The sequence below is a fragment of the Rosa chinensis genome, chromosome 5 (assembly GCF_002994745.2).
Source record: "Rosa chinensis cultivar Old Blush chromosome 5, RchiOBHm-V2, whole genome shotgun sequence".
Taxonomy (NCBI): Eukaryota; Viridiplantae; Streptophyta; class Magnoliopsida; order Rosales; family Rosaceae; genus Rosa; species Rosa chinensis.
Window position 1 is genome coordinate 7,838,839 of NC_037092.1, and position 18,625 is coordinate 7,857,463.

The 18,625-nt window shown below is 39.4% G+C and overlaps 1 protein-coding gene across 1 annotated transcript; it reads left to right on the plus strand.

Moving 5' to 3' along the window:
• Positions 1-13,010: 13,010 nt before the first annotated feature.
• Positions 13,011-17,611, plus strand: LOC112166754 (probable alpha,alpha-trehalose-phosphate synthase [UDP-forming] 7). The gene is made up of 4 exons (XM_024303657.2): positions 13,011-13,218; positions 13,485-15,588; positions 15,729-16,002; positions 16,710-17,611. Exons 2-4 carry the CDS (start codon positions 13,607-13,609, stop codon positions 17,016-17,018), a joined length of 2,565 nt encoding a protein of 854 aa, XP_024159425.1. The 5' UTR covers positions 13,011-13,218; positions 13,485-13,606; the 3' UTR covers positions 17,019-17,611.
• Positions 17,612-18,625: the final 1,014 nt, after the last annotated feature.

Below are 18,625 nucleotides of genomic sequence, written 5' to 3' on the forward strand. Positions count from 1 at the left end.
AATGCCTGATGCATTTTCTGATATCGCTAAAGTGACAAGATCACACATACCTGCTGCAAACGTGTCTACAAGGATTGATGTCCCTAAAATTAGAGGACATGATGCCACCTCAAGAGTACATCAGTATGGCGCCAACGTCCCCACCCTTGGTGACGTTGTGGCTAGGCCTACAGCTCCTGCCAGGAAGTGCGGGAGGCCCATAGGTTCAATGGATTCTCACCCAAGAAAGAAAGCGAGTTTGACACAAAATAATCCATTAATCATCGATGTAAATAATCCATCTCATGAGAATATTCTGGATTATGGTTATATCCAAGAGACATCATTGGAGGACGCTCCAATGTCAGAACCAATTCCAGAAAATAGAGAGATCTCCATGAATTACACTAGTGTACATGAGATGATGGAAAAAAAATTCTATGGCAATGGATGATGCATTTGCATATCATGTTGCAAAAGGAATCATAGAATATGAAGATATCGAACCTCGCTCTGTCGAAGAATGTCAACGAAGAATGAATTGGCCTAAATGCAAAGATGCGATCCAGGCTGAATTAGATTCACTAGCAAAGAGACAGGTATTTGGGCCTATAACGCAGACACCCCCAGATGTAAAACCTGTTGGCCATAAATGGGTCTTTGTTAGAAAGCGTAATGAGAAAAATGAGGTGGTTAGATATAAAGTCCGGCTCGTGGCGCAAGGTTTCTCACAACGCCCTGGAATCGACTACGAGGAGACATAATCTCCCGTAATGGACGTTATAACGTTTCGCTACCTTATCAATTTGGTAGTTTCTGAAAAACTTGACATGCAGCTTATGGATGTGGTTATAGCATATCTCTATGGGGATCTAGATTCAGAGATATATATGAAGGTTCTAGATGGACTTCAATTACCCAAATCAAGTGGCTCTAAACCACGGAGATCGTTTTCAATAAGATTAAAAAGCTCACTATATGGATTAAAACAATCCGGACGGATGTGGTATAATCGTCTAAGTGACTACTTGATTGGGAAGGAATATATTAATAACGAAATATGCCCATGCGTGTTCATTAAAAGAACAAGTTCTGGATTTGCAATCGTAGCAGTTAATGTCGATGACATGAACCTAATTGGAACTCTAGATGAGTTGAAGGAAATTGCTAAATACTTGAAATCTGAATTTGAGATGAAAGATCTTGGGAAAACACGGTTTTGTCTCGGTTTAGAACTCGAGCACCATAGTGATGGGATTTTGATCCATCAGTCTGCATATACTCAGAAAATCTTAAGGCGCTTTAATGAAGATAAAGCAAAGTCTATGAGTACTCCCATGATCGGTCGTAGTCTTGAGCCCGGAAAAAATCGGTTTTGTCCAAAAGATGAGGACGAAGAATCATTAGAGGCCGAAGTGCCCTATTTAAGTGTAATCGGCGCATTATTGTACTTAGCTCAATGCACAAGATCGGACATCTCATTCGCAATGAACTTGTTAGCTAGACATAGCTCTGCGCCAACACGCCACCATTGGATTGGTGTAAAAACAATCTTTCGATACCTAAGAGGTACGATTGATATGGGCCTATTTTATCCCCATAGAGAGAAGAGGAATGACGGAAGAATGGGATCGAACCCCATTAGGCATGGAGCCACCGTCCACCATGACAAAGTGACTGGCCATATTGCTGCCAACGCCGCCACCACCACCAAGGGTGACCGGCCTCACCCTATTCCCCTCCATAAAAAAGACAATAATGTTTTGATGAGTTTTGCTGATGTAGGGCACCTCTTTGACCCTCACAAAGGTCGTTCCCAAACGGTTTATGTCTTTACCATGGGAAGCACTGCGATATCTTGGAGGTCTACAAAGCAGACCCTTGTTGGTACTTCCTCAAATCATGCAGAGATTATTGCTCTACATGAAGCTGTGAGTGAATGTATATGGCTAAGGTCTGTAATTAGACATATTCAAGGAAGTTGTGGTTTGAAGTCTACCACGGATGAACCTACATGCATTTATGAGGATAATGCAGCTTGTATTGAGCAAATGAAGTTAGGTTTCATCAAGGGCGACAACACCAAGCATATATCGCCTAAGTTCTCCTATAATCAGCAACAACAATCACTTCTAAAGATTGAAGTGAATCAAATCTGATAAGAGGATAATGTAGCAGACTTATTTACTAAGTCGTTACCTAAATCTACCTTCGAGAAACATGTGAGGAGCTTCGGATTGAGAAAGTTATCCGAACTCCCACGATTGTAGCAATCAGGGGGAGATATCGACATCAGGGGGAATTATGATGCCTACATGTTCGATCTCAAAGAATAGAGGACGTGTTGTACTCTTTTTCTCCTCCTCGAGCGTGTTTTTGTCCCACAGGGTTTTTCACTCGAGCAAGGTTTTTAATGAGGCAACGGATGAAGCATCACCACTAAGTTTGAGCGCGGCACAAGGGTGAGTGTTGAAGGAAATCAGCTATTAGTGTGCCTAATCAAACTAGGAGTAGTAATAGGAGAAAAGGTTCTAGAATTCCTAATCCTTATCGGATTAGTATTCCTTGTAACTTTAGAACATGTACTTTGTAATCCCTATATATAGGGCTCCTATTCTCAACAATAGATTGACAATTCTCTCATCAATCTCTCTCAAATCTATTTTACTTAAACATAAAACAAATTATAGCACATGATAGCCTCTATTTAACAAGATCTGCTTGAGCTCCAAAACCCTTGAGAAATTCTTGGCTATCGCCAGAGCTTCTGGTTTTCTTTCTGGGGTGATTTAACTTCTTTCATCAGCTCATCTTGGGTTTCCAGAGTTGTCATGACATTTGATTTTTTCATCTGTAATGTTCCAGAAAATAAATGAGGAACTACATGAAAACAAAAAAGACGGTGAGGGAACAAAGAGAGCAATAACAGATGCTCTTTCAAATAAAATTGTCTTGAAATTTCTACATTAAGGTTCCCTTATATCTGCATGTATCGGTTTCTTAAAGGAATCAAATGTGCATTGAAGATTCAGAAACGTAAAGAAATTTCCCAGCTGTGCAGCTTGTTTAGGGGCCTCTTCAAGTTGTGAGCTCCTCCCCTGTAAAAGTACTATGAAGTTGCCACTCTCTCATTATTCCATTGAGGCCAGGAGACATATAGAAGTGATCTCAATCATATCTCCCATTATTCTGTTAAGGCGAAGAGACATATAGAAGTGATCTCAATCATATTAATTGGATGCTCATTTTCCCCATCCTCTGCAAAAGGGAATCTCCTAATGAACGAGGGAAACAAGAGCAATGAAGGTTCCTTATCCTTCTTTAATCTGAACTGAATCCTGATAAAGTAATCTGAGGTTCACATCCAAAATCAATGGATAGAGTGACCCAAACCCTTATAAACTCATAGGCAAGGTCCCATTTTTCCCATGTGGGATGTATATATTCTCAACATGCCCCCGCACGTGTGGCGAATTTTCAAGCCATACACGTGGACAACTTTGGGTGACGTGGAGCCCGTGTGGTCGTTAGGCATGCACACATGGGTAACCCACTCTGATACCATGATAAAGTAATCTGGGGTTCACATCCAAAACCAATTGGTAATGGATGGAGTGAACCAAACCCTTATAAACCCATAGGCAATGTCCCATTTTTCCATGTGGGATGTATATATTCTCAACATGTCTCTTCCTCATGTTATATGTGTTTTGTTAACACTAGGTTTATCAGGGGCCCCAATTGGAACCCCACGTTTTCTCTCTCTTTGAGAAACCCTAGGCCGGTCTCTCCGCTTGCAATTTGTTCTCATCCGGCGGTGCCCGGATGTCCTGCCTAGCCTCCGGCCTCGCCGTCGTCTTGGGGTTGCTGTCGGATGGGAGATCTACTGACCAAGGATTTCGTCTAAGGGATTCTCTCCAGTTCGTCAGATGGTTTGGTTGGGATGGTGGCGAGGGCGATGATCGTGCCGCATAGGTTGATTTACTGATCCTCGCAGATGGCTTCTTCGATCGACGGCACCATGGGTCTTGCACGACAGCGATGGGGCTTGCGAGGCCTGGCTCGGGGATGGCGTTTCAGTGGTGATGCAGGTTGCGCCAGCGTAGCTCGACGGTTTGGATAGCGGAGATGGTGCAGCGGTGCAGATCGTGGTGACGCGGTGATGTGGTTGGCCGGAACGTGGCCGGATTGTGGTGCACGACGGGTCTGGGAGGAGTGGTAGACTGGTCCAGATCAAGAAGATGGGCCTGAGTGATCTCTTTGGTGACCCTTTTGGGCTTTTGTTCTTAGGTCTCTCTGGTGATCTTTTGCTTTCGATTTGCTTAGTTTTTCCTTGTTTGATTTTTTGTTGTACTGTTTAAATAAGTCCCTCCTCTTGTGAGCGAGGGTTTGGGTGTTTCTAGGTAGTGTCGTTGTCTTTGTTTGGTGTCTTGGTTGTTTTGGTGTTTCTGGGCGTTTGTCGGTGCTTTCTGGTTATCAGCGTGATGATGAATCACCCTTATACGTGGTCTGGTTGTTTTGGGACTCGGTGTCCTAACGAGTGGAAACAGTTCATCTTAATGCTGGTGGCGGGGTTGTATCGTTATACATATGTCTTGTTATAGGTTAAATTGGGTTGGGGTTGAGCTTTTTAAGCTCATGTTTGTCCCTCTCGTTGGATCCGATGATATGTAACCTGTTTGGTTATTAATAGATGGTTTATTTTCTATAAAAAAAAATGTTATATATGTTTTGTTGAAGTTGGGGGGCTTGTGCATGTTATCTATGTTTTGTGTTATGTTCTAATAACCTAGGTGCAAATTGTGAAGCCTTAGCTGCTTGACTGAGCTCTAATGACCTAGATGCACCCAAACAACCAAAAAAATAAAGCAATCTGCCACGCTTCACTCAAAACTAGTCACAGTCTGACAGAGGTATATGTGCCACAGACACCCACAAACTAAGAACTTCAAGTTATGATATACAGAGCTTACCAGGGTAGCATCCCATAAGCTTTATAACGCCAATGCCAATCTAAATGCTATGAGCTTCAATGTGAGCTGTATGTACCCTGGTGTGACTTTCTTCTTCAATGAAAACAGAGTTAAGAGGACTTGACTATAACCTGAATAAAAAAGAAAATCAATGCTACACAACATAAAGACTTCCTTCTACTAGCTATACGTGTAATGGTTTTTAAGGTTGGTTATCATTCCATCAATTTTACACTATTCATGGTTATCCTCCCATGAATGTTTGTGAGGTGGTTACCTTGATCTTTTTTCTTCTAACTAGCACATCTGATGCATCATTTTTCTATATAATTTTTTTAATAGAAGTTGATTGTTATTCAATAATCAACAGCCAATAGGCCATAGCTTACAAAATTTACATAAGAATTCCGGCAAGAAAATCCGGTAAAACCTATCCAAGCTAAAGCAAACTAATTAACATCATTGGGAAGCTCACAATTAACCGAGCCTATCCAAGAATGACCAAGCTTCGGCTCCTACGGAAAGAAATCTTTCAACTAGCCCTTCAACTAATTAACATCTGATGCATTACCTATGTACCCACTACCTATGTACGAAGTCATGAGTTCGAGTCACCATGGGGGCAGGAGTGAAACCCTTTGATCCTCTTTTTTCAAAGAAAAAGAAAAAAAAAAAACATCTGATGCATCATGCTAAATGTATAATGTTTGTAAGGTGGTTATCATTCAATGCATTTTTCTGCACTATTTTCACTTGCTTATTTCTTTTCCATGACTGATTATCATAGGAATACTACAACTTGCAAATTTAGAAATTCTATAGCATGATGCACCACTGCAAGAAAAAAAGGAATCACACAAATCATAGTCATGACATTAAAGAAGGTCTTGAGCTAAAACAGTCATGTCCAGATAACAATCTAAAGGAATAATGAAAAATATATATTACTATATCGCCAGATAACAAACAAGAGAAACAAAAACAAAAAAAATTCACTATAAGTAACAATCGTTTTACTACATCCCTGCCGCAAGGCGCCAGTTGTGATATAGAGGTGTGTTAGCTTTACCAAAAGCATCCCATTAGTTTCGCAGAGGCGATTCTAAATGCTTCAAACTTCAATCACATACAAAATTAGACAACTTACTACGCTGAGTTGGGTGGGTGTTGGGTTGTGATCGTAGGGTTCATGCATCTTCATGATCTTGTTGCTGGATCCAAACACCGTCTCTTTGATGTCTGGTATGTGAGAGATCTTGGCCCACTCCTGTAACTAGTGTTAAATGTGCAATACTAAGAACTATATGCACTAGAACTACATTCACGGGCACTCAAAAGTAATTTGGAACTGTGAGATTATATTTGTCTTTTGTTTCGCTTGATCAATGGTGAAGTGACAAAAACACAGATTAGATGCGTGTGTTATGATCCCTAGTAGAGCAACTTGGAGATATCCAATGCGATCGAGCTATTGATTTTGTGTCTAGTTAGAAAAAATTAAGTGTACAACTTTTGCAGACGAATTTTTGTTGTACAACTTTTGAAATCAACTTCCCCAGCCGCGTTGGAAGTCCAGAATGGGATTCAGAGCATATCAATTATCGGCTTCATCAAAATCCTTACTAAAACACCTTTTTTTTTCCTGAAATATTATCTCTTCGACCGAATGCCAATAAAAACGTATAACCCTGGTAGAGGAAGGGTAGATATGCACCAAGCACTGAAGGAATTTGTTTTAAGTCTGCATTTATTGGTCGGCAAAAGCTATTTCACTAAATATTTTACGAACGAAAATTCGTCGGCAATACTTGTTAATACTGTGGCGATGAATTATTTGTTGGAACTAGCTATTCTCAACTTACAAAATATTCATCAGCAATTACTGTTCCGCTAAATATTGTGTCGCCGAACATTTCATCAGCAAAAGCTATTCCAAATCTCCATGAAACATGATCATTAGGCCTGTCTATAGATTATCTAACCTTCGCTTACGAAGCCACTAACCGGAGCTAGAAGTTTGAAATTAGCACCAGATCGACCAGCAGTTGTATTCATTCATGAGTGGAGCTTGGTCGATCATTCTTTAATGGCATTTTGACTATATATCTGATAGTCTCAGTTTGTCAGAATTATGACCAAGCTTAGGAGGATGGTAATAGCATAAGGTTAGTGTTTAATTACTGTTATTGACACTGGATTAATTTTCCAAACTGCATATAGGGTTTTTTTTTTTTTTTTGCCATTAAACTGCATATAGGTTAATTGTGCTACAGAGAGAGTCTTGCGTGGGGCAGTCGCACGAACACGTGGTGGGGAGGACCAATCACTGCCTAACAGGGAGGGTGTTTTGGGTATTGCACTTGAGGGAGCAGGGGCAGTTTTGAAAAGGATAAAAAATTTCCTTTTTTCTGATTGGGTGGCCTTAAAGCCACGTGGTGGGGAATTTCTTGTTTTTTCTAACGTTCTGCTGTATCTTAATTCTCTCATTTTACTTGTGCTTAATTTGAAACTGACAAGTGTACCTGTGTGTGTGCTGTTCTTCACTGGCAAGATTCTCTTTTGTGTATTTCTTGATCACTAGTAAGTGTGGATGTGTTAAAAATATCACCATTTTCAAAATGCCCCACTTTCAAGGACTGCATTGAAAGATCCCAATGATGCTAATGTAACTTCTATGAAAATTGTCCTCTCTAGCCAGCAATCTCTCTCCTCTTTAGTAGTCAATTTATATTGTACGGTTCGCAGAGGGAGAGAGAGAGCCTACTTGAGTATGAGGGTGTATGGTCGGACATTTCCTACTTGTTTCAATCTAGCTGTTTGGATATATTTAACATCCAAGTATGGTTCATTACTTTCTAATAGAATAATCTATTTGAGCAAGAGAATAAAACTTAAGAGCAAGTGCAGCGGTTTGCTCTTGACTAGTCATAGTCAAGAAAAATCCTATGTGGTGACCTTGAGAGCAATTTTCATACTTGCACCGGTGGTTTTTTGCCCGGGCAAAACCAACTCTTTCTTGACTACAGCCAAGAAATTAGTCATTCCCATGACTATTTTCATGACCAGGCAACAAACAGGCCAGCGGTTTGGAGAAGGAAGTCTGCAAGGGAACGTGGGCGACGTCAGCAAAACAGGGGAGAAGGAGACGCGCCAGCTTGGGAACTGAGGGACAACTGCTTGACGCGTGGCGCCGCAATTGTTGAAAGACTGAAGAAACGCGCTTGTCGCGTAGCGACATGCATGGGTCGGCAGCTGCAGAGCACGTGGAAGAGACCTGTTGGAGGCTTTGAATTCTGATCCCAACGGTCATGAAATCTCAGCCCTCCATTTCAATTAAAGATGCAATCCTACGGCTTACAATTAACATGTATATATATGCTTTGAATTCTGATCCAACGGTCATGAAATCTCAGCCCTTCATTTCAATTAAATGGGCAATCCTACGGCTTACAATTAAACATGTATATATATGTTTGTAACGTTAATAAACGGTAACTAAAAAAATTTAAAAAAATTCTAAACATTTCTCTATAAATACCTACCATTTATTTTACAACTCACACCAAAAAATTTATCTTTCATAGTAACCCAATTTTGTGCTTCCTCCTCTTCATATAGCTCTCATCTTCCAAATTTATTTATATCCAATACGGCTGAAGAAATGGGAAACACAGGTCCAATGGAGGGATATCAAACTGAAGATGATAATATCCAAGACAAAAGGAGATGGACGGATGAGGAAGATGTTCAATTGTGCAAGTCTTGGAAAATTATTGGGCAAGATCTGGCTGTGGGCACAAATCAGAAAAACAACGACTTATGGATGCGTGTGAGGCGACACTTTGTCGCAAATTGGCCCCAGAGCCGATCAGCTTCCTCTTTGCAAGGAAGGTGGAAAATTTTGAAGGTTGAACTCTTTGAGTGACATTGTGCATTAAGGCAAGCGAAAAATTGGTACAAGAGCGGTTCGAATGCGGTTGATGAGGTATGTATTTTTTTATAAATCATTTAATTTGTTGATACATTAAATTAAAATATTACATGATAAATAATGTAGTTGATAAATAATGATGTAATTACAACGATGTTTATATTTGTACTAATTGATTTTTATTGTAAAACGGGATAGATACTTTTTTATTAAAATTATGACCTTTATATTTGTTGATAAATCTTATTGATACATTATAGTAAAATATGTCTTGATAAATAATATAGTAATTATAATATCGTTTTAATTGTAGTAATTGTTTTTCGTTATAATTAAAATATGTCTTCATTAAAATTATGACCTTTATATTTGTTGATAAATCTTATTGATACATTATAGTAAAATATGTCTTGATAAATAATATAGTAATTATAATATCGTTTTAATTGTAGTAATTATTTTTCGTTATAATTAAAATATGTCTTCATTAAAATTATGACCTTTATATTTGTTGATAAATCTTATTGATACATTTTAGTAAAATATGTCTTGATAAATAATGTAGTAATTATAATATCGTTTTAATTGTAGTAATTGTTTTTATTTATTTCGTAGCGAGATGAAGCACATAAATTGTGGCATGCCGGGATGAAGAGAAAAAAGAAGCCAAAAAAACACAATTTTCAGAGTTTTGCTAGTTACGCTGTTGTGGAGGGTTTTCAACAATTTAAAGATATTCCTAGTCATACATCTGGAGGAACATCAAATGAAGGAAATCAACATACGCCTACACAACCAATTCCTGGAAATTCTCCCATCAACTTGGACATGGATGTAGATGAGGTAATTGCAGGTGAAACTGCAAATCCCAGTATGAGGCCTCAAGGAAGGAAGGCTGCCAAAGAAGCAATACGGAAAGGAAAGAAGGCAACGAAAGATCAAAGTCCTTTGTCAAACAGTCTCGAGAGTATAGCGAACAACCAAATAGAGGCAACCAAGGGCAAGAAAAAACTCAATGACGAATTCGCTCGAAGTCTCCAAGAGGAAGAGAAAAGAGCATGTATCCTCTTGCAAATCGAAATACGAAAAGAGCAACTCCTATTTCAAGAAAGGCAAGATCGAATTATAGAGAGAGAAGAGCGAAATAAAGAGAGGGAAGAGCGTATTATGGAGATTGATACAAGTAAAATGACGCCAAATAAAAAGCGTTATTGGTCAAGAAAACAAAAGAAGATAGCGGAGAAAGAAGATCTTGACGAGCAGCCGCCACCTTTTATGAGTGGATACTATCCGCAACCAAATTTTGGTGGTGCATACCCACAACCTCCTTACCCTGGTGCATACCCACAAGCACTTTACCCCGGCGCATACCCACAACCACCTTACCCCGGTGCATACCCACAACCACCTTGCCCCGATGGATTCCCACAATCTCCCTTAACCGGTGGATTCCCACCACCTCCCTTCACCGGTGGATTCCCACAACCCTCTGCTTCTATGGGTGGATTCCCACAACCCTCTGCTTCTATAGGTGGATACTATCCGCAATCACCTTACCCCGGGGGATATCCTACACAACCACAATTTTCACCTTTCTCTACGGATGATTCCACCAACCCTAACCCTCATGATGACCATTCAAACGCAAATTGGATGTCTAGAGAAAATGAGGATTATGATTATGATTTGAATAATTAGTTGATTATGCATGTTGTTAATTGTATTGTACTTATTCATAGTTTTTCATTTATGTAAGCTACTATTTAATGAAATAAAAGTTGTATTTTAAAATTCCTCTTATTAAAGCACATTCCTCTTATAAAAGTGCATAATTATGACATTAATTATCCATAAATCTCTCTTAGTAGCATCAAATATATTTTATAAAAATAAAATAAAATAAAAAAACTCAAAAAAATGAACAATGAACAGTGCATAATTCAGACTAAAAACTCAATGAATAGTGAAATTGGTGAACAGTAATGGATGAACAGTGCCGCGATGAACAGTCTTGACCGGTCAAGCAAAAAAACGGGTGGAAACTCATGTCCAGTGGCAGTGAACAGTAACTTGACTGGTCGAATTCTTAACTTTTCGACCTTGACATTTCTTGACTACGGGTGGATTTGCTCTAACGTATGAAAATCTTATTGTACGAGAAACTTACATTAAGTTCATAGTGTTGATTTTGTTGTTATATCTAAAACAACATTATTTAAGTACTACAAATACCAAAATAACGTGTTTAGCAATATATGAACAAAATAAACATCAATATCAACAAACGATTAGACTCGTTTTATCTACGTAATATATTTCAACCCACATTTTTGCCCACTACACACAACTCACTCATAGAGCTAATCAACTATACCCTTCGAAAGCTCCATCACACCAACAACTCTTTCAAATCTGAGAGACTGTTTTGCTTTGAAAGCATCTCAACTCAAGCAAGATCCATAATAAAACGTGGAGTCTCCAAAGCATATTCGGGTGGATGCCCTAAGCACTTTCTTCGTGCATGCTTTATAAAATACACATTGCTTTTGAAACACACCTCACGCTTCTTCTTCTTCTTCACCATTCTCGTGCATGGAAGATTAGGTGAACAAAATCTTCCGTCAAAAGAAAACACCCACCATTTGGTCAAACTCGATGACTCATTGTCTAAACATATATATACACATTTTTCTTAATGACCCAGTAACGTATCAGATCTTGTACCCCTCGTTTCATTGGTTTATTAAACAAGAAGCCATGTACAATCGAAACCCTGGACCAAATCCAGCGGGGACGAAAGCGACATTTCACTTCTGCGGTCCTTCAACCCTAACCGTACAATAATTCCGGACCACTACCAAACCTCATGCCAAACCATTAATTTTTCTACCCAATTTACAACCACGTGCTTGCCACGTCGGTGCATGAAGTCATGGGTGACGTCATGTCCCATTTTCACCTTATCCAGATTTTTCTTTTGGTATTATTGTAGCGTCGATCATGTGGCAACTTGGGCAGGCTAAGGGTTGCTTCCACGGTGCTCTAGGGCTATACTCTATCCTAAAGGTGAACAGTAATGCTTTGGGACCAAGTTTTCTATGTCTAATGCTTTTGTGGCATTTGGATGTGGATAATGACATGATAGTGGTATGATTTATAGCTTAAAACTTCTTAATTTATCTAATTAGAAAGATTCTGAGCTTGAAATAATGATAATTATGATTTTATTGTTATACTAAATTTAAATCAATTAATTGCATGAGATATCTAAAAAAAAAATGAAAATAGGAGTATGTAGGTCAAATCTCAATTCTCAATCATGTGGGAAATCTCAAAAAAAATAAAAATAAAGGGTGAAACTGTATGAATGAGATTCTTAGTTTATGTTTTCTCGAATTGATTGTTGTATTCTAAAAGCTTATTAGGTAATCCGCTAGATGCTCGAACGACCAATATAACATTATAACCCCTCCCCTGATCATATTTATAATTCAGCAATTAACCAACACAGCTTTCGATCACAAAGACATCGTTAAAAAAAAAAAAAAAAAAAAAAAAAAGGATTTTCTGTCACATTCATCTATACGCGGTAAACAAGACTTTTTTCTGGGCATAGTTATCCTGGTAAGTGGTAACGAACTCTACTGTTCCCAGTACACCTACAGAAACAAAGAGCCGTAGCAGGCACGTGCCGAAAACAACGTCAACTCCTTGTCGCCACGTGTCACGATACCACCGGCGGACGGCAGATATTTAACCTCAACCTGCAAAACATGAGATAATTTTCACATCAGTGTGCGGATATATCCATCCCAAAAACGACGCGTCGGCCCCACCACAAAGGCCGACGTGTCCCCACCCCTTTTTCACACGGTGTGTCGTACGCCACCGCAGGCCCTGCTGGATTTCCGCCACGTCCCCAAGTGCCTTTGCATTAGGGTGTAGTAATTGATACCACGGGAAGCACGTGGAGCCGACGCGCCAGCAAAGAGCCAGTTGGCAGTAGTACTTGGTAGCCTACTGGGCAACCTTATCCTCTTCAATTCTTTAATTTCTTTTGTTTTATTTCCAGAAAAAAAAAAAAATTATTACTTTTTTTTTTTTTTTTGGTTCCTCCAAAAAGAGGGAAGCATTGGTATATTGTAGAGAGGGGGGGAGAGAGAGAGAAGGAAGAAGAAGTGACTCTTGGGGAGAAGGAGAGGACCAGAAGAACCCACACCATGAAACCCTAGATTTCATTTCCTTGCTCAAATCATCAAACTTTCATTCTTTTTCTGAATTTTTCAGATCCAAATTGTTCCTGGGTACGATTCAAAATTTGTTCTTGCAACCCAGGTACTTTGTATTTCAATCATTGCCTTCAATAATTTCATTTTTAACCCTCAAGTTTATTCCTTTCTTTTTGTTTGGTTATAAGAAACCTGCAACATTTAGTGTTGTGTTGAGGGTTTTGATATGTGGGATTGTGTTAGTAAATGGTGGTTTGTTATGATTGAAATCGAATTTAGATACTTTGAATATAGGGGGGCCTGCTTTAGTTTGCTATTAAATTTTGATTGTTGGCACTTGTAATGATGCCTGGTTATTTCGTTTTATTACAGATCGTACTGAAATTTTAGTATTTTGAAGACGCAAGGAATCTTGGCTCTGGTTTTGTATCCCTGAGATCTTTGGTTAAAGATTCTTGAGTGGAGGGGAAACCCTTGAATAAAAGTTATTCAAGATGATGTCCAAATCGTATACCAACCTTTTGGATCTAGCTTCCGGCAACTTTCCGATAATGGGTCGGGAAAGGAAGAGGCTTCCACGAGTAATGACCGTTGCCGGGGTTATATCGGAGCTTGACGATGATAACGCCAACAGTGTGTCTTCGGATGTTCCGTCGTCGATTGTGCAGGACCGGATTATTATTGTGGCTAATCAGCTGCCGGTAAAAGCTAAGCGTAGACCTGATAACAAAGGATGGAGTTTTAGTTGGGATGAGGACTCATTGCTATTGCAGTTAAAGGATGGTTTGCCCGAAGAAATGGAGGTTTTGTATGTAGGTTCTTTGAATGTAGAGGTGGATTCGAATGAACAAGATGATGTGTCACAGCTTCTGTTGGATAGGTTTAAGTGTGTTCCAGCCTTCCTGCCGGCTGACATTTTGACCAAGTTCTATCATGGGTTTTGTAAGCAGCAGTTGTGGCCTTTGTTTCATTACATGCTTCCGTTTTCAGCAAATCACGGTGGAAGGTTCGACCGGACTTTGTGGGAGGCGTATGTGGCTGCAAATAAGATCTTCTCACAAAGGGTGATTGAAGTCATAAATCCTGAGGATGATTATGTATGGATTCATGATTACCATTTAATGGTGCTACCGACCTTCTTGAGGAGGAGGTTTAATAGATTGAGAATGGGGTTTTTTCTTCACAGCCCCTTCCCGTCATCAGAAATTTACAGGACTCTACCTGTCAGGGAAGAGATTCTTAAGGCTCTTTTAAATTCGGACCTTATTGGTTTCCACACTTTTGATTATGCTCGGCATTTCTTGTCTTGTTGCAGTCGAATGTTGGGTTTGGAGTATCAGTCAAAAAGAGGTTATATTGGGTTGGATTATTATGGAAGGACAGTCGGGATAAAGATCATGCCTGTTGGGATTCACATGGGACAGATTCACTCAGTGTTAAAACTTGCAGATAAGGAGTGGAGGGTAGAAGAACTAAAACAAAAGTTTGAAGGAAAGACTGTGTTGCTTGGTGTTGATGATATGGATATCTTTAAAGGTGTCAATTTGAAGCTCTTGGCAATGGAACAGATGCTGAAGCAGCACCCTAAGTGGCAGGGGAGAGCAGTTTTGGTACAGATAGCAAATCCAGCTAGGGGAAGAGGGAAAGATCTTGAGGAAACACAGGCTGAAATCTATGCAAGCGTCAAGAGGATAAATGAAAAATATGGTCAGAATGGATATGAACCCATTGTCTTCATTGATAAACCAGTCTCTCTTAGTGAAAGAGTTGCGTATTACACATTAGCCGAGTGTGTGGTGGTCACTGCTGTGAGGGATGGGATGAATCTTATTCCATATGAGTACATTGTATGCAGGCAAGGGAACTCTGCATCAGAAACTGAATCAGAATCCAGTGGTCCCAAGAAGAGCATGCTGGTTGTATCAGAGTTCATTGGATGTTCACCTTCACTTAGTGGTGCAATTCGGGTTAACCCATGGAATGTTGAATCAACAGCTGAGGCCATGAATGAGGCAATTTCAATGGCTGAACCGGAGAAACAGTTGAGACATGAGAAGCATTATAGGTATGTTAGTACACATGATGTGGCGTACTGGTCACGAAGTGTTTTCCAGGACATGGAGAGGACGTGCAAAGACCATTTCAGAAGACGTTGCTGGGGAATTGGTCTGGGTTTTGGCTTCAGGGTTATAGCACTGGATCCTAACTTCAGAAAACTGTCTATTGATGCCATTGTGAATGCCTATGTGAAATCTAAGAGGAGGGCTATATTGTTAGATTATGATGGCACTGTGATGCCTCAAACATCTATAAATAAGACCCCAAGTCGAGAGGTCATCTCCCTAATCAATACACTTTGTGGTGATGTTAAAAACACTGTTTTTGTGGTCAGTGGAAGAGGAAGGGATAGTTTGAGCAAGTGGTTTTCTCCTTGCAAGAAACTTGGAATTGCTGCTGAACACGGTTATTTTGTAAGGTATATATATATGTGTGTGTGTGTGTGTTTTTTTTTTTTATAACAAAGTTATCCTTGATTTTGTAAGGTATATACATCTGTTTTTATTTATAACAAAGTTATCCTTGAAATTTGTACTCATATAAATTGTGTTATGTTAGGTGGTCTGCCGACAAGGATTGGGAAATTTGTGGACAGAGTAGTGATTTTGGGTGGATACAGATAGCTGAGCCAGTTATGAAATTGTATACAGAAGCCACTGATGGATCTTCTATTGAAACCAAGGAGAGTGCATTGGTTTGGCACCATCGAGATGCCGACCCGGGTTTTGGATCCAGCCAGGCTAAAGAATTGTTGGACCATCTAGAAAGTGTGTTGGCAAACGAACCAGTAGCTGCCAAGAGTGGTCAATATATTGTAGAAGTAAAGCCACAGGTGATTTTCTTCACCTCCTTCCAAATTTTTCAACCTCTATATGAATTCAATTTTTCACCCTCTTGTTGGATTCTAATATAAACTAGGACCGTCACCACAATTACTGTCTGTTCCCATTTTCACTACTGCAAAATCTCCTAAGTTTATTGTTGGAACCAATGGAAGATACACGATACCACTACCCTCTTATATCTTTAGAAATGTTTTAAGTTATCTTTGCTAGTGTGAGTGTTCTTTTTATTTTCTTCTCCTTTGAGTTGGATTCAAGTCGATAAATTCTCTATGCAATCATAAATTTAAAGTAGTACTTTGACCTTGTATGTCTTTCTGAGGAAGCCACCTCGATTAGTTTGGCAAGTGCATGATAACAGTAAGAGGTTTTTAAACTCTGAGAATGTGTGCATAATCAATGCTAAAGGTGGGTAGGTCACTCACTTTCTTTGATATGGAACTTAGTGATTCTGGCTTCAGATAATGTAATCTAGTAACCCCAAAGTACTGAAGTGTGTTTTTTTTAGGTAATGAAGGTTTCTTCTTGAAATAGTCTCGCTACAATCATTTGAGAACTTTTTAGTCAAATTGTTTGTTTGCTGATGAGAAAATAAGTATCGCAGTAGATATTATTAACTATATGGGGTTAGTGCAATCCAATTGATTGTGTAAAAATATACAAGATGGTTGAATCTTACTTTTATTGTGGCTTTCAGGGTGTCAGTAAAGGCCTGGTTGCTGAAAAGGTATTCACATCGATGCACGAGAGTGGGAAGCAGGCAGATTTTGTTTTGTGCATTGGTGATGATAGATCTGATGAGGACATGTTTGAGATTATCGACAATGCGCTCAATAATGGTGTCATCTCCTCAAATACGAGTGTTTTTGCATGCACCGTTGGACAGAAACCTAGTAAAGCCAAATACTATTTGGATGACCCTACTGATGTCATAATGATGCTTGAAGCTCTTGCAGACGCTTCAGATTCTCCGCCTTCCTCGGACGGCGAAGCAGGAAGCCCCTGAAACCTTCCTGCATGACTTTGTTAGACTCCAGTGTCTTCTTCAGTAAGGCAATGATGGTTAACTGCATGCTGGGCTTTGATTGAAGAAAGTGATGATCCTTTTCTGCTTTCTGGAAGCGACCTATGGGAGAAAACATCCTCTGCGACCTTCTGAATGAATATTTGCAGCCAATTCCCAACCATCACTAGATTTGATATCTTCTGTGCATAGACGATCAATGCTGAGTGTGGATTATAGTATAGTGGATTTACTTGGTAAAAAACAACAGAACTTCTAGATCAGCGCATACTTTTGAAATATTTGATGGGGGGCTTGGCTTAGAAAGGAAGTGCCAAATCAGTTGTTGGATCATATTCATTTGAAGGTTGACATGTCTGAGGAAGGATGTAGATTATGCTAATGGTGGGAAAGTATAGAGGGTCTGAGCTGGTCACAGTCAGAATGCCCATTGAAACAATATACTGGTTTTTTCTTTTTGGAGTGAATTTGCTTTGCCATTTGTTTCTGGGATCAATTCCTTTGCTTATTGAATCTGTACATTATATAGCAATATTTGCAAGAAATGATCACGCTTTCGAAGATGTCCCAAATAACGCATCTTTCAGGTTCCTGAAACTGCAAGTTAGTAACTTCGTTCCGCTAGTTTTTTATTTTTGGTTTGCTCCCAAGTGGAAGTGGTGTCCTATTCATCGTGTCTAATGATTGAGGTGGTATCTTTCCTGAGAAATCTTACCTTCTGCGGTGATCTAGTAATTGATCAGAAGTTGGAGAAGGGACCTAGACAAAGTATAAACAAACAAACAAGGACTGCAATTTGCATCGAGAATCACATTTCAAGTGCCCAAGCATCTCAGAACTTTAACAGAATCAGACCCCGAGTACCAACATTATCTCTGACGGGTGATCACCCTATATATATTATTTTCCAACAGACAAATAATTCCAAGGTTTTGCTTATTTACCGTCAAATGTTGGATAATCCAAGACAATGGAGTGAGCGAGCGAGAGATCCAAATCTATAAGCTCTTCAGATTAGCCCAAATGACGAAGTAGCATAAGAAATCGAGTTAGAACCAAGTTAAATCAAAACTTGGATCCTCTTGAGTATAACCAAGAAAACAAACCTATCCAAGTTCACTTGGAATTGAGGATTGAACAGAAAGAATAATGTAATGTATAACTAAAAAAAGGAAGCACAAGCTTCTAAATGCCATTTTGACCAAAAAAAACTTCTAAATGCCACCCATGCAAACAGTATTGTTCCTGTGAGTATATAATGGAGCCAAAAAATTGAGTATGTGGTGAAGGAATGCTGGCAATTGCTACATGTATTAGCACTAGAAACTTAAGAGACACAGAAGCAAAAGCCAGAAGTGCGTCAGAAACTATGGTGTCTTTTACAAGGCACAGAAGCCCGTGAATTATGCTCAGACTTGTCACTTCCCAATCACCTACCTCTAGAGTCCTAACCAGCTATACATGTACACACACAAACCCACCAAAATCCAAATATCCTAGTCCTTGCCAAACCCCTGATACACAGGTATATATTCAAAAAGTGAAACACAGCATATCCCAGTTGATATCATATTTTATAATATTTCGTT

Coding starts and splice junctions, on each gene's coding strand:
- LOC112166754 (XM_024303657.2), top strand. CDS start 13,607: ATGATGTCCAAATCGTATACCAACCTTTTGGATCTAGCTTCCGGCAAC. Junction 15,589..15,728: donor GAACACGGTTATTTTGTAAG/GTATATATATAT, acceptor GTGTTATGTTAG/GTGGTCTGCCGACAAGGATT. Junction 16,003..16,709: donor TTGTAGAAGTAAAGCCACAG/GTGATTTTCTTC, acceptor TGTGGCTTTCAG/GGTGTCAGTAAAGGCCTGGT.